Source organism: Balaenoptera musculus, chromosome 16, assembly GCF_009873245.2.
Source record: "Balaenoptera musculus isolate JJ_BM4_2016_0621 chromosome 16, mBalMus1.pri.v3, whole genome shotgun sequence".
NCBI lineage: Eukaryota > Metazoa > Chordata > Mammalia > Artiodactyla > Balaenopteridae > Balaenoptera > Balaenoptera musculus.
In genome coordinates, this window is record NC_045800.1 from 28,603,082 (window position 1) to 28,616,486 (window position 13,405).

The 13,405-nt window shown below is 41.1% G+C and overlaps 2 protein-coding genes across 3 annotated transcripts in view; one reads left to right on the forward strand and one right to left on the reverse strand.

The window, feature by feature from the left end:
- Window positions 1–2,742: 2,742 nt before the first annotated feature.
- Window positions 2,743–13,405, forward strand: part of LOC118883005 (cytochrome P450 2C23-like) — a 33,755-nt gene continuing 23,092 nt past the window's right edge. Inside the window, exons 1-2 of one of the 2 annotated variants that reach the window (XM_036829516.1) lie at window positions 2,743–3,032; window positions 5,158–5,320. In XM_036829516.1, the coding sequence (XP_036685411.1) occupies window positions 2,853–3,032; window positions 5,158–5,320 (343 nt within the window). In that variant the 5' untranslated portion in view covers window positions 2,743–2,852. The remainder of the gene's footprint in view (window positions 3,033–5,157; window positions 5,321–13,405) is intronic. The other variant, XM_036829515.1, reaches the window with a different exon arrangement.
- On the reverse strand, window positions 8,243–8,657 carry LOC118883006 (60S ribosomal protein L36-like). The gene has a single exon (XM_036829517.1). It carries the CDS (start codon window positions 8,573–8,575, stop codon window positions 8,276–8,278), a length of 300 nt encoding a protein of 99 aa, XP_036685412.1. The 5' UTR covers window positions 8,576–8,657; the 3' UTR covers window positions 8,243–8,275.

A 13,405-nucleotide genomic window follows, 5' to 3' on the forward strand; every position in this document is an offset into this window, starting at 1 on the left:
CCTTTTCCAACATGTTTACCAGTCCACTCTGTTTATTCACTTGCTTTCAATGTCCAAAACATTAAAGTTCTAACTTTTCAAGCATTTCAAAGTCAATAATTTACCTCATTGTGGAATGTCTGCAAACAAATGCTTGCAAACAACTGAGGGTAAGCATCAGTGGACACTGGTTTCACAGAAAGTGCCGGAAGGAATACAGCAATGTATTAATATATGAAGTCCCTAAGCTACCTATGCCTGGGTTCTTCATGCACAAACCCATCATCGGCTATGGCTGCATCCCAGCCTAGTGGCCCCACAGCTAAAGGATATATGAATGCAGGCCAATAAGGTTGGTTAATGGAAGCAAATAGTCTGCTGTGGGAAAATACAGAGAAATACATGGCTCTGAAATTAGTGAAAAATAGTAAAGTTGAAACAATGAAGAATTTTAGTGCTAAATAGATTTTTTAATGTTTTCTGTAATAGTAGGAAACAACAGTAGACTTTTTTTTTAGATTTTGAAAAAGATTTATTTTAACAAATTCCCCATAAGATAATGTCTAGATTCTGAGACATTACTATTAATAGTAAGATTTATCTCGGGACTTCCCTTGTGGCGCAGTGGTTAAGAATCCGCCTGCTAATGCAGGGGACACGGGTTCGAGCCCTGGTCTGGGAAGATCCCACATGCCACGGAGCGGCTGGGCCTGTGAGCCACAACTACTGAGCATGCGCGTCTGGAGCCTGTGCCCCGCAACGGGAGGGGCCGCGATAGTGAGAGGCCCGCGCACCGCGATGAAGAGCGGTCCCCGCACCGCGACGAAGAGTGGCCCCCACTTGCCGCAACTAGAGAAAGCCCTCGCACGAACCGAAGACCCAACACAGCCAAAAAAATAATAAATAAATAAATAAATAAATAAAAAATTAAAAAAAAAAAAAAAAAGAATCCGCCTGCCAATGCAGGGGACACGGGTTCGAACCTGGTCCGGGAAGATCCCACATGCCGCGGAGCAACTAAGCCCATGTTCCACAACTGAGCCTGCGTGCCTAGAGTCCATGCTCTGAAACAAGGGAAGCCACCGCAATGAGAAGCCCGTGCACCACAACGAAGAGTAGCCCCCGCTCACCACAACTAGAGAAAGCCCGCGTGCAGCAACGAGGACCCAACGCAGCCAAAAATAAATAAATAAAAATATAAAAAGAAAAAAGAATGACCTTTAAAAAAAAAAAGTAAGATTTATCTCAAAGAATAAATAAAAGCATTAATTACCTTAAATGCAAATACAAGTGAGAGAACGTTTTCAAATACCAACTAAGTAATCGGTTTTTTTTTCTTTATTCTGGTAAAATATACATAAAATGTACCATTTTAGCCATTTTTAAATGTACAGGTCAGTAATATTAAGTACGATCACAATTTTGTGCAGTCATCACCATTATCCATTTCTAGAACTCTTTTTTTAATGAGGTAATAACAAAAATTCTCGCACAAGGAAGGCATCAGATTGTTTCACTGTGGCATTTTATCAAACTTTTCAGGAAAAATAATACTAATCTTTTAATTAAAAATTTAAAAACTTTTATTAAAAAGAAAAAAATGGAGCACTTGCCTACTTATTTTATCTGGCTGTCATAAACCTGATATTAAAACCAAACACATTACAGAGAACAAAATTTCAAACCAACATTCCTCATGTACATGGGTACAAAAATCCCTAACAAAGTAATGGCAAATCAAATCCAGCAAAATAGAAAAGTTTTATTACATCATGAGAAAGAAGAGGTGTTCATTCTAGGAATATAAGGTTAGTTTAACACTTAAAAATCAATCATTGTAGATTGCAATTAAAAAATTTTTTTGTTAGCTTTTTTTTTTTTACATAAATTTATTTATTTTTTTGCTGCATTGGTTCTTCATTGCTACCTGCGGGCTTTCTCTAGCTGTGGTCGGGGGGTGGGGGGCTACTCTTGGTTGCGGTGCGCAGGCTTCTCACTGTGGTGGCTTCTCTTGTTGCGGAGCGCAGGCTCTAGGCGCGCGGGCTTCAGTAGTTGTGGCTCACGGGCTCAGTTGCTCCACGGCATGTGGGATCTTCCCAGACCAGGGATTGAACCCGTGTCCCCTGAATTGGCAGGTGGATTCTTAACCACTGAGCCACTAGGGAAGCCCTTTTTGTTAGCTTTACAAAAATTATTTATTGAAGTATAATTGCTGTACAATATTATTTAAGTTACAGATGTACAATATAGTGATTCACAAATTTTAAAGGTTAGGGACTTCCCTGGTGGTCCAGTGGTTAAGACTTTGCCTTCCACTGCCGGGGGTGCGGGTTCAAACCCTGGTCAGGGAGCTAAGATCCCATATGCCTTGTGGCCAAAAAACCAAAACATAAAACAGAAGCAATATTGTAACAAATTCAATAAAGACTTTAGAACCGGTCCACATCCAAAAAAAAAATCTTTAGAAAAATTTCTTAAAAGTTATACTCTTTATACTTATTGTAAAATATTGGCTATATTCCCCATGTTATACAATATATCCTTGTAGTTTATTTTATACCTAATAGTTTGTACCTCTTAATCCCGCAGCTTTATAGTTAATGAATCATTAGTGCTAAAAGGAAATAGTACATGTAATGGAGAGGCTTAAAAAATCAAAAGTTGCAGATTTTGTGAACGAGAGGTAGGAAAGATATGAATCCTCCCTAATCTCAAGCTTCAGGAAGGTAAATACGGCCAAAACCAATTCCAGGTTGTTTTTTTTCCCAAGTCCAAGAACTCAGACCAGCCTTTGGCTGGCAGGTCGTACCCCGGGTGTGTACAGGACTTTGCTAACAAGCAATCCAGACAGTTACCAACATCGAGTAGCTGAGATGGCACTGCTGGAAATCACTACTCTTGCTCTTGTGATTTGTGTCACTTGTCTGGTTTTCCTTTTTGTGTGGAAGAAAAGTCACAAAGCGGGAAGGCTTCCCCCTGGCCCAACTCCCCTTCCCATCATTGGGAATCTGATGCAACTAAACCTCAAGGACGTCCCTGCATCTCTCTCCAAGGTAAGGGGGTTTCATTAGAGTCTGGTCATCTCCAGGTAAGGGGGGGTCGTCTTCAGGTTATCTTCATGTCATCTTCAAGCTTTCTTAGTTTTAACCTCACCACTAGGACACTTTGGGGTGTCTATTTCTGTATTACAAGACAGATATCTTTTTTTTTTTCTGGATTGGATCACTTTAGAGCAGGTAGTGAGGTGGTGTTGACCTGACCTGAGATACGGGTTGAATTCTAGTGAGTGGGAAAATTCTGAAGTCAGAACATACTTTGACTGAAAGGCTTCCAGTCCCCTCTGCGTGTAACACTTAACCAAAAGGCAAGCCAAGCAATGTAATAAATGTCCTTTTATATTATTATTACTATTTTATACTAATCTGTGGGGATACTTTGTGATCCTCCTTCTAAAGAGTGATCCCCACATCTTGCCTCTGACACAGCCCAGCTCTGCTACCCTGACTGACATTCACTCCTTTGGAAATATTCTTTGGGAAAAAGTATTATCTCAATGAGTTCATTGTGCAAGCATATATTCTCCAGAACAACCCTAATTAGTGTCCTCTGATGGATGAATAAAGAAAATATGATGCACACACAGGAGTATTATTTATCCTTAAAAAAGAAGGAAATCCTGCCATTTACAACAACATGGATGAACCTGGAGGATATTATCCTGTTATATAAGCCAGACACAGAAGGACAAATACTGTATGCACTCAAAATGTGGACTCTAAAAGAGTCAAAACTTGTAGGGAGCAGAATGGTGGTGGCCAGGGGCTAGGGAAGGGGGAAAATAGGGTGATGTTGCTCAATTTTGCTGTAAAGAGGAAAGTCATGTTGCCATAGCTGGAAAGGACTAGAATCCAGTGCACAAGTTGGAGAATTGGGCCTTTTTTAGGAGCATGGAGAGTCATTTATATTAACAGAAAACTATGTACATGGGCACAGATTCAGGTAAACAAGTAGATGCTATGGTAGAAGCATATGGACATTCTCTTCTGGTTATTTCTATTATCTCTGTGAAATAGGGAGCAAAGTCATCAGCTGCGGGTGAGGTTGGGAGAGGAGGACCTGGCATTTTGTGCCCCAAAATATAGAGAGACACTCATTCAAAGGGAACAAAGGAAGTAAGTTTCATTTTCCTGGGACAGAGAAAAGAGGCACAAAATGGCAAAATTCTCTACCATTTAAGTTTAAAAAAAAAAAGGCAAAAAGAAAAAAAGGTGTCAAGTTTTTCTTCTTAGAAATAATCATCATAAATAAAAAATGGAGGATTATAATATACAAATGGATTTTTTAACAAATGGATTTTTTTTTTTTTAATTTTTGGCCGCTCCGCGCAGTTTGCAGGAGGATCTTAGTTCCTCAACCAGCACTCGAACCCGCGTCCTTGACAGTGAAAGCACGGAGTCCTAAGCACTGGGCCACCAGGGAATTCCCTAACGGATTTTTAAACATAATTTTATTTTTCAACAATTTAATTTAGAACTTGAACATGTTTCTGCACCATTGTACATCCTTAAGTAATTTCAAATGGCTGCTTTGAATTTAACTGCACGGTTGTAAAATACATTTGAAAACACCCCTAGCTGTCAGATGTTGTAGCACTCTATTTTCCCTCTTGGCACAATGCTATCATAATATTAGATTCATCCTTTTTAATACCTGTGTAGTGAGCTCTCCTTCTGCCCTTATCCTGGCTGCTTCCTTCTCATCTTTAGTTTTACCTTAAATGTTACCTCCTCATAGATTCCTCATCTATTTTATTGTTTTCCCATTATCATCCAACATAGTACATTCTTTATCGCTTTCATAGAATTATGCTCAGTTTCTATTGCAAATGTAGTTTGTTCGGCTATTTACTGCCTGTTAACTTCCACTAGACTCTAAGTTCCATGAGGGTTCCTGGCACAGTGTCTGACACAATATATGTGCTTAGTAAATATTTGCTCAATTGTTGCATGTATAGATGAAGGAAAGAATGAATCCATGACTGTACCGCAGGTTAAATTCCTGAAAGGAAATTAATGGAGCAAAGTCTAAGCTACATGTGAATCATTACTTAATTTCCACTGAAGCCTCCAATGGAGAGATTTCACAATAGCCCTTACAACCACTTGCATCTCTTTCCAGCTGGCCAAAGAGTATGGCCCCGTTTACACTCTGTACCTTGGATCCCAGATCACTGTGGTCTTACATGGATATGAGGCGGTGAAGGAAGCTCTAATTGATCAAGGTGATGAATTCCTTTGCAGAGGACGTATTCCAATTATTGACGATACCCAGAGAGGATATGGTATGTTTCAAAATAAAAGTTAATTCTCTTTAGCAAAAAAGTCTGATTAACCTAATGAGTGTCTGTTCTGCAACAAGCTACAAACTAGATGCTGCAATACTGCACTGCAATTCTGATACTAACTACCCAGAGTTAGTGCAGACTCCATAGGTTAAGGGCATCATTCCCAAGAAGACTGCCCTCACTTCTGATGTCAGCCACAAGTTCAGGAGTCTCCAGGTTACCCACACTTCTGACCAACTGGCTAAAAATTCAGGGATTCCGTGACCACCTCAGGTTCAGTAATTTGCTAGAATGACTCACAGAACTCAGGAAGGTGCCATACTTACAATTACAGTTTTATTTATATGAAAGATAAAAATGGAGAGACACATAGGGCAAGGTTTGGGAGGGCCCGAATGCAGAGCTTCTGTATTCTCTTCCAAGGAAGCAGAATGCATTACCCATTTGATGCATTGATGTGTTCACCAACCAGGAATCTCACCAGAGCTTGGTGTCCAGATTTTTTAATTGGAACTTTATTACCTGGGCACGATTGATTGAGTCATTGGCCACGTGATAGAACTCAGTCTCTAACTCCTTCTATTCCTTGAAAGTCAGGAGGTCAGGCTGATATCACTTGGCTGAAAGCTCCAATTCTCTAAATACAAAGTTGGTCTTTCTGGCATGGCCAGCCCCACCTTGAAACTGTCTAGGGATCCACCATGAGTCACCTTGTTATCATAAACTGAAGTGTGATCCCAGAGACTCAGCATGAATAACAAAGACACTTCTGTGTTAGAAGTGGGCATATCCAAGGGTTTAGAAGCTCTCTCCCAGGAACCAGGGACAATGACCAGACAAATTCTTTTATTATTCAACAGATGCTCTGATAACTATTGAGATAAACATCAAAAACAGACTCCAAGTTCCCTTTAAGGTAAATCTGCAAATATGATTGTGATAAAAAGCAATCTGGGAACATTTTGAAAAAAAAAGTTGTCACCCAGAGGTCTAAGGGTTTAGGGAGCTGGAGAAGCCACGCTTGGGGTTTCATTTCACAGGGTACAAAGGCTGCAGTGGCATAGTGGCAGCAACAATAAACAGATGACTAGGTATAGAAATTACTGTGTTTTCAATGTCAGCCTGGTTTGGGGATGGCAGCGGGGGTGGGGGGGCGTGGGGGGGTTGGGGGGCGGTGGTGAGGGAGCCAGGAGATGGTGGTAGGATCAGAGCGGTAACACACAGGGAGCTACAATGGTCTTAGTCAAGCTCAACTTCTTCAGTGGGACAATAGGCTCACAGATAATTATTTTATTTTTATGTTTCAAAACTTAGACATATGTTACGTATATTCCTTCATATGTATGAAGTATTACACACACAAAAACCTAGGACAGCCTGAAAGTCTCCTCCAATCCACTACAAATTGTAAAATTGCAAGCCCCAAAGAAATAGAAACAATTCTTGTCAAAGCATATTTATGAATAATTAATTAAATATTATGCAGTGTACTAAGTGATAAAAGAGAAGCAATTTTTGATCTCTCACATAAGATCAGGATGCATTTGCTCACCTAAGAAGCAACCAAACCTTCCCGGTACTTCTTCCCTTTTTTCTAAACACGTTGATTACATTGTCTGTGTGTGAGCTTTAAAATCAACTTTTTTTTTTCTTTTGGCTGCGTTGGGTCTTCGTTGCTGCACGTGGGCTTTCTCTAGTTGCAGTGTGCGGAGGCTACTCTTCGTTGCACTGCGCGGGCTTCTCACTGCGGTGGCTTCTCTTGTTGCAGAGCACGGGCTCTAGACGCGCAGGCTTCAGTAGTTCTGGCACATGGGCTCAGTAGTTGTGGCTCACGGGCTCTAGAGCACAGCCTCAGTAGTTGTGGCGCACGGGCTTAGTTGCTCCGCGGCATGTGGGATCTTCCCGGACCAGGGCTCGAACCCGTGTCCCCTGTGTTGGCAGGCGGATTCTTAACCACTGCACCACCAGGGAAGCCCCTAAAATTAACTTTTGATTGGAGTGGGAAGCTTCTGGGTTGGATTGAGCTCAAGAGGGAAAAAATTATTGCTCAAAAAATTGCCGTTTTCACAACTCTGAGAAAATTGGTTTTCAAACTTCCTATAAAATCCTTGTTACTGCTCCTTACTTGCCTGTAATGGGAACAGATAACTCAGCTCTTCCTTTCCTAAAACTTTCTATCCTGGAAAATAACAAAGAGAAGAACCATTCATTGATATTTTAGTTTTCCTTCTGCATTAGTTTCCTGGGGCTGTCATAATAAAGTACCAAAAACTGGGTACAAACCTTAGGACAACAGAACTTTATTTTCTCACAGTTTTGGAGTCTAGAAGTCTGAGATCAAGATGTCAGTGAGGTTGGTTCCTTCTGAGAGCTGTGAGGGAGAATCTGTTTCATGTTTCTCTCCTAGCTTCTGGTGCTTTGCTGGCAATCTTTGTTGTTCCTTGGCTTGTAGATGTATCACCCCAATCTCTGATTCATGTTCACATGGCATTCTCTGTGTATATAAGTCTCTGTGTCCAAATTTCCCCTTTTTAGAAGCGTACAGTCATATTGGATTGGGCCCACCCTAATGATCTCATTTTAACTTGATTACCTTGGCAAAGACCCCATTTCCAAATAAGGTCATATTCACAGATACTGGGGGCCAGCACATCAACATATTTTGAGGGGAAACAAACCCATAACACCTTCGTAAATGAAATGTCTGCTAAAATACTAGATAGCTTTCTGATCTAGTGATCTTTGAACACTATAATACAGTGCTGAAGATTTGTGTCTAATCAAGTTGTTGAAACATTTTCTGTTAACTATCAACTCAATATTTTGTCTAGTGTTTTAATCTTTTAACATTTATCTCATTGACAGATTGCAACAGCTCAAGCCCTTACTTTATCTTTTTCTTTTTTTTTTTTTTTTTCTGAAAAAGTTTTATTGTGCACAGAGGGTAAGGGCTCAGTCCTTTTTGGCTGCCGCCTTCCTCATGGCGGCCAGGGCATTGCTCAGCTCTTCTCTCTTCCTCTTGGTATGGATGTGTGTCCCCACCCTTTTCTTGACGAACTTGAGGGCCCGCTTGTCCTTGGAGACCTTGAGCAGCTCCATGGCCCGCCGCTCATGAGGGGTGAAGCAGCACACCTCCCGGATCATGTCCCGCACGAACTTGGTGTGCTTGGTGAGGCGCCAGCGGCGGCGTCTGTGCCTCGGCTTGCTCACGTCCTTGGTCACCTTGTGGCCCTTGTTGAGGCCCAAGGCCATGGGTAGCGCAGAGCCATGGCTGCTGCTCTGTAATGGCAGCCGCGGCAGAAGGGCCTCCGACGCGCGGAACTCTGGGATTTCTCCCAACACGCGGGAGGCAAGTGCCAGAGAGGCCCCCTTACTTTAACGTATTCATTCAATCCACACACCAGTTTTAGATGCCATTGTTCAGTCGCTAAAATGCAAAAATTAAAATAAGTTAGTGCTCTGAAAGGTATGGATAAACAGCCATTCATTCTTTACCTGGAGGAGTGCAATGCTGTAACATTTTTGGAAAGTACTATATCTATGGACATATAAACTGTACAGACCTATTGAGGAATCTAGTTTACATAAATAGAAACAACCAACTATGTAATTATTCACCCATGCACATACTTGCCCCAGTGCAGTGGGAGTGGAGAGGGCATTGCTTCCTTGGAACAGTCCACGCCTGCAGGGATGCAGGTGTGGTAAAGAGAAAGAAGTATATTTTTTTAAAAGATATTTACATAATGGGTATAGATTCTGAACAAAGTGAGAAAAATAGGAAAGTATCACAGCTATCTCTTGTTGTGTAACAAACCACCCCAGACTCAGGGACGTAAAACAACAACCCCCCAGCCCCCACTTTTTTTTAATGCTCATGGATTCTGTGATCGGGAATTTGAACACGGCATAGTGGAAGGGGTTTTCTCTGATCCACAAGGCCTGGGGCCTTAGCAGACATCCAATTTTTTTTTCCCAAATAAAGCAGCTAAGGGGGATTCAAATAGCTGAGGGCTGAAATCATCTGGAGGCTTCTTCATTTACAAGCCTGGCTTCTGGGCAAGGATGACCCAAAGGCTGAGCTCAGCTGGGCCTGTCAACAGAGCGTCTCCAAGGGGCCCACCCATGTGGCTTGGGCTTCTCGCTGGTGCCTGGAGTCCAGGAGGGGGCATCCTGAGGGGGAGCATCTGGAGAGTGAGCATTCCAAGCTGCAAAGCTTCTTCAGACTAAATCTTAGAACATAGAACCATTTTATTCATTGCAAGTAATTCCCAAAAGCCAACCCAAATCCAAATGGACAGGAATTAGGCTTCCCTTCTTGATGGGGAAGTGGTGGTGGTCACACTACAGAAGAGAATGAGGGATGGGAGATATTGTTGTGGTTCACTCTGGAAAACACAATCTGCCCACAACAAGCAGGTAGAAGAGGAAAGTATCACCTCTGCACTGATAAGGGAAAATTTGAAGAACAGAAGTTTAAGTGGGAGCCAAGTGGTCCTGCAGTGGAAGATAGGATTAGAGAGTCTTCTGCATTGAGTCACAGACAACCCTGGACCAACACTGAACTCCCCGTGTAGAAAAGAAGAGACTGACTACTGTATGTGAGATTCATGTGCGTATATGTGTACATTCCCAGATTTGGACTCCCAAAAGCATTTCAATTTCGGAATAGGGCAATAGAAGACGTCAGATTTTCCTCTGAAATAGATATTGTCAAGAGCCTTGACCTTAAACTGACAGCATCAGTGAATCAAAGCAGCCTTCACATAGCTCATTTATTGTAATCAGAACCTAGAAAATATACTGGCACTCTCTCCCGCCATCACATTTGCCTGGCATATACTCCAACACTGGAAGAATTCAACCATCTTCTTCTCTGTGCGTGTGTCCAGAAGATAAACACTGCTAGAGATATTCTCTCAGTAATTACACTGGCTTCCCTTTAAATTAATACTTTAAACCTCAATTAGACTCTTAATACAACACATTCCTCTGATTGGCTCCCTTTTCCACTCTCAGAGACTCCTCATTCCTCCTATTAACACCCGCATTATACATTTCCTCTCTCAGAACCATTGTATCATAACTCATTGTAACAACAGAAGCATCAGAAAGGAACTCTCCAGTTTCTTAACATTTTATCTATGGGTCTATCTACCCCTGCACCCACATTCTCCTTTTTTTTTTTCTCCTGTTACAATTGAAAAAGTGTCCCTTTTCTTGACAGGGAAAATTTCCACATGTGCCCTAGATCCTATAGCATCTCACCTTCCCAAGGATTTTACTTCTTTGGTAATGCCTTCTCCATCCCTGATTACCCATCTCTCTCCACTTGTCTTGAAAGCCACTCCTCTCTCTTCCCTACTGGCCCTGGTTCCCAGTGCTACACTTACTGCAAGCTGAAATTCCCACACTCTTTCGACAGCTGGCTCTGACTGGGATCAACCAAAGAGAGGCACTGGCAAGAGATTGGGGAGTGGAAGGACAGCCAGAGGACCCCCTCTCTCTGTGCCTCAGATAACGTCTCTTCCAAGAGCTGCATGTCCTCCCGTAACTCCAGGGCCCCTTTGGTTCCTGGCCAGGTAACCCCAGCCACTGAGCTCCTTTGTCCCTTCCATGGGGAGATGGTAGCAGTTTTCTGCTGTTGATAATTACCAGTTGTCTCGCTGTCCCTGGTTTGGCCTCTCAGTGTTTCCATCACCTTAAAACCAATTCCCTGGATTAATTTTCCTCTGTTTTAAATATTGAGAGAGGCTTCTCTTTTGCTGGTTGGACTGTGACTGATAAACTCACTCTCCAGTGAATCATTCCCAGGAGCATGTGAATATTCCACAGCACTCTCCTCACAACTCCCTTCGGTTACTGTTCCAGGTTTCTTGCCCCTTAACAGCCAAACTTCTCTGAAGAGACATCCGTAATGATGGAGTAATTCCCCTTTAGAAACCTATCTTGAGAGATAATACAAGATGTGGGAAAAATTATAAACAAGAATGTTCACGGTAGTAATATTTTTAGAATCTGGCATGTAGCCGGTTTCAACCAAACAAAAAATGCACAGTGTGAGAGCTGTGAGTTCACTTTTATTTGGGGACTTACTGAGGACTATAGCCCAGGCGACAGCGTCTCAGATAGCTCTGAGAAACTGCTCTGAAGAGATAGTGGGGGAGGTCAGTATATGCATGATTTGGTGAAGGGGGCGCGTGCAGTCAAGCCCCCATCTCAGTAGAAGGCTGCTGCTAGTCACGAGGAGCAGATGTCTCCCTAAATGATTTCATTGCTTTTCTAAGTATGAGGAAATGCAAGAAATTGAGTTCCTAAAGTTTTCTCCTGAAAATATCTAACTCTCTGAAGGCCTGTTCTGTCAGCTTCCCCAGAGCACAAAGTGCCTCATTCCTGATCTCCCCGCTGAATTCCTTTCAGGGTCTGTTGAAGATCAGTGACTGCAGCGGCCATTGGCCTAATCCTTGTAGAGCCGGATGGCAAGTGACGTGCTTTAGCTGGCACAGGATAGCAATGAAAATTTATTAAATAAATGGAAGAATAAATGAAGAGCAAAAAAGGCAACATTTAGAAGTCTAATTAAGGATTAAATAAAATTGTACCAAACTTGTAATTGCTTTTGATTTAAAAGTGATGCAAAAACCGTTAAAAATTTAAAGAGATAAAAATATTCCTAAAATCCATAATAATGTTATTATTAATAATTATTATGAACATTAGATGTTATAATAATAATTGGAGTATTATTGAATTATTATTATAATAGCTATAATGTATAATCTTAGCTAATATTTATTAAATAATTCTTGTTTCTTTAGGTAGGCCTGTATAGCTATAAAACTTCCCTCTTAGAACTGCTTTTGCTGCATCCCATAGGTTCTGGGTCGTTGTGTTTTTCATTCTCATTAGTCTCTAGGTATTTTTTGATTTCCTCTTTGATTTCTTCAGTGATCTCTTGGTTATTTAGTAACGTATTGTTTAGCCTCCATGTGTTTGTGTTTTTTACGTTTTTTTCCCTGTAATTCATTTCTAATCTCATAGCGTTGTGGTCAGAAAAGATGCTTGATATGATTTCAGTTTTCTTAAATTACTGAGGCTTGATTTGTGACCCAAGATGTGATCTATCCTGGAGAATGTTCTGTGTGCACTTGAGAAGAATGTGTAATCTGCTGTTTTTGGATGGAATGTCCTATAAATATCAATTAAATCTCTCTGGTCTATTGTGTCATTTAAAGCTTCTGTTTCCTTATTTATTTTCATTTTGGATGATCTGTCCATTGGTGTAAGTGAGGTGTTAAAGTCCCCCAGTATTATTTTGTTACTGTTGATTTCCTCTTTTATAGCTGTTAGCAGTTGCCTTATGTATTGAGGTGCTCCTATGTTGGGTGCATATATATTTATAATTGTTATATCTTCCTCTTGGATTGATCCCTTGATCATTATGTAGTGTCCTTCCTTGTCTCTTGTAACATTCTTTATTTTCAAGTCTATTTTATGTGATATGAGTATAGCTATTCCAGCTTTCTTTTGATTTCCATTTGCATGGAATATCTTTTTCTATCCCCTGACTTTCAGTCTGTATGTGTCCCTAGGTCTAAAGTAGGTGTCTTGTAGACAGCATATATATGGGTCTTGTTTTTGTATCCATTCAGCAAGCCTGTGTCTTTTGGTTGGAGCATTTAATCCATTCACGTTTAAGGTAATTATCGATATGTATGTTCCTATGACCATTTTCTTAATTGTTTTGGGTTTGTTTTTGTAGGTCCTTTCCTTCTCTTGTGTTTCCCACTTAGAGAAGTTCCTTTAGCATTTGTTGTAGAGCTGGTTTGGTGGTGCTGAATTCTCTTAGCTTTTGCTTGTCTGTAAAACTTTTGATTTCTCCATCAAATCTGAATGAGATCCTTGCTGGGTAGAGTAATCTTGGTTGTAGGTTCTTCCTTTCAATCACTTTAAGTATATCATGCCACTCCCTTCTGGCTTGTAGAGTTTCTGCTGAGAATCAGCTGTTACCTTATGGGAGTTTCCCTTGTATGTTATTTGTCGTTTTTCCCTTGCTGCTTTCAATAATTTTTCTTTATCTTT

Coding starts and splice junctions, on each gene's coding strand:
- LOC118883006 (XM_036829517.1), bottom strand. CDS start 8,575: ATGGCCTTGGGCCTCAACAAGGGCCACAAGGTGACCAAGGACGTGAGC.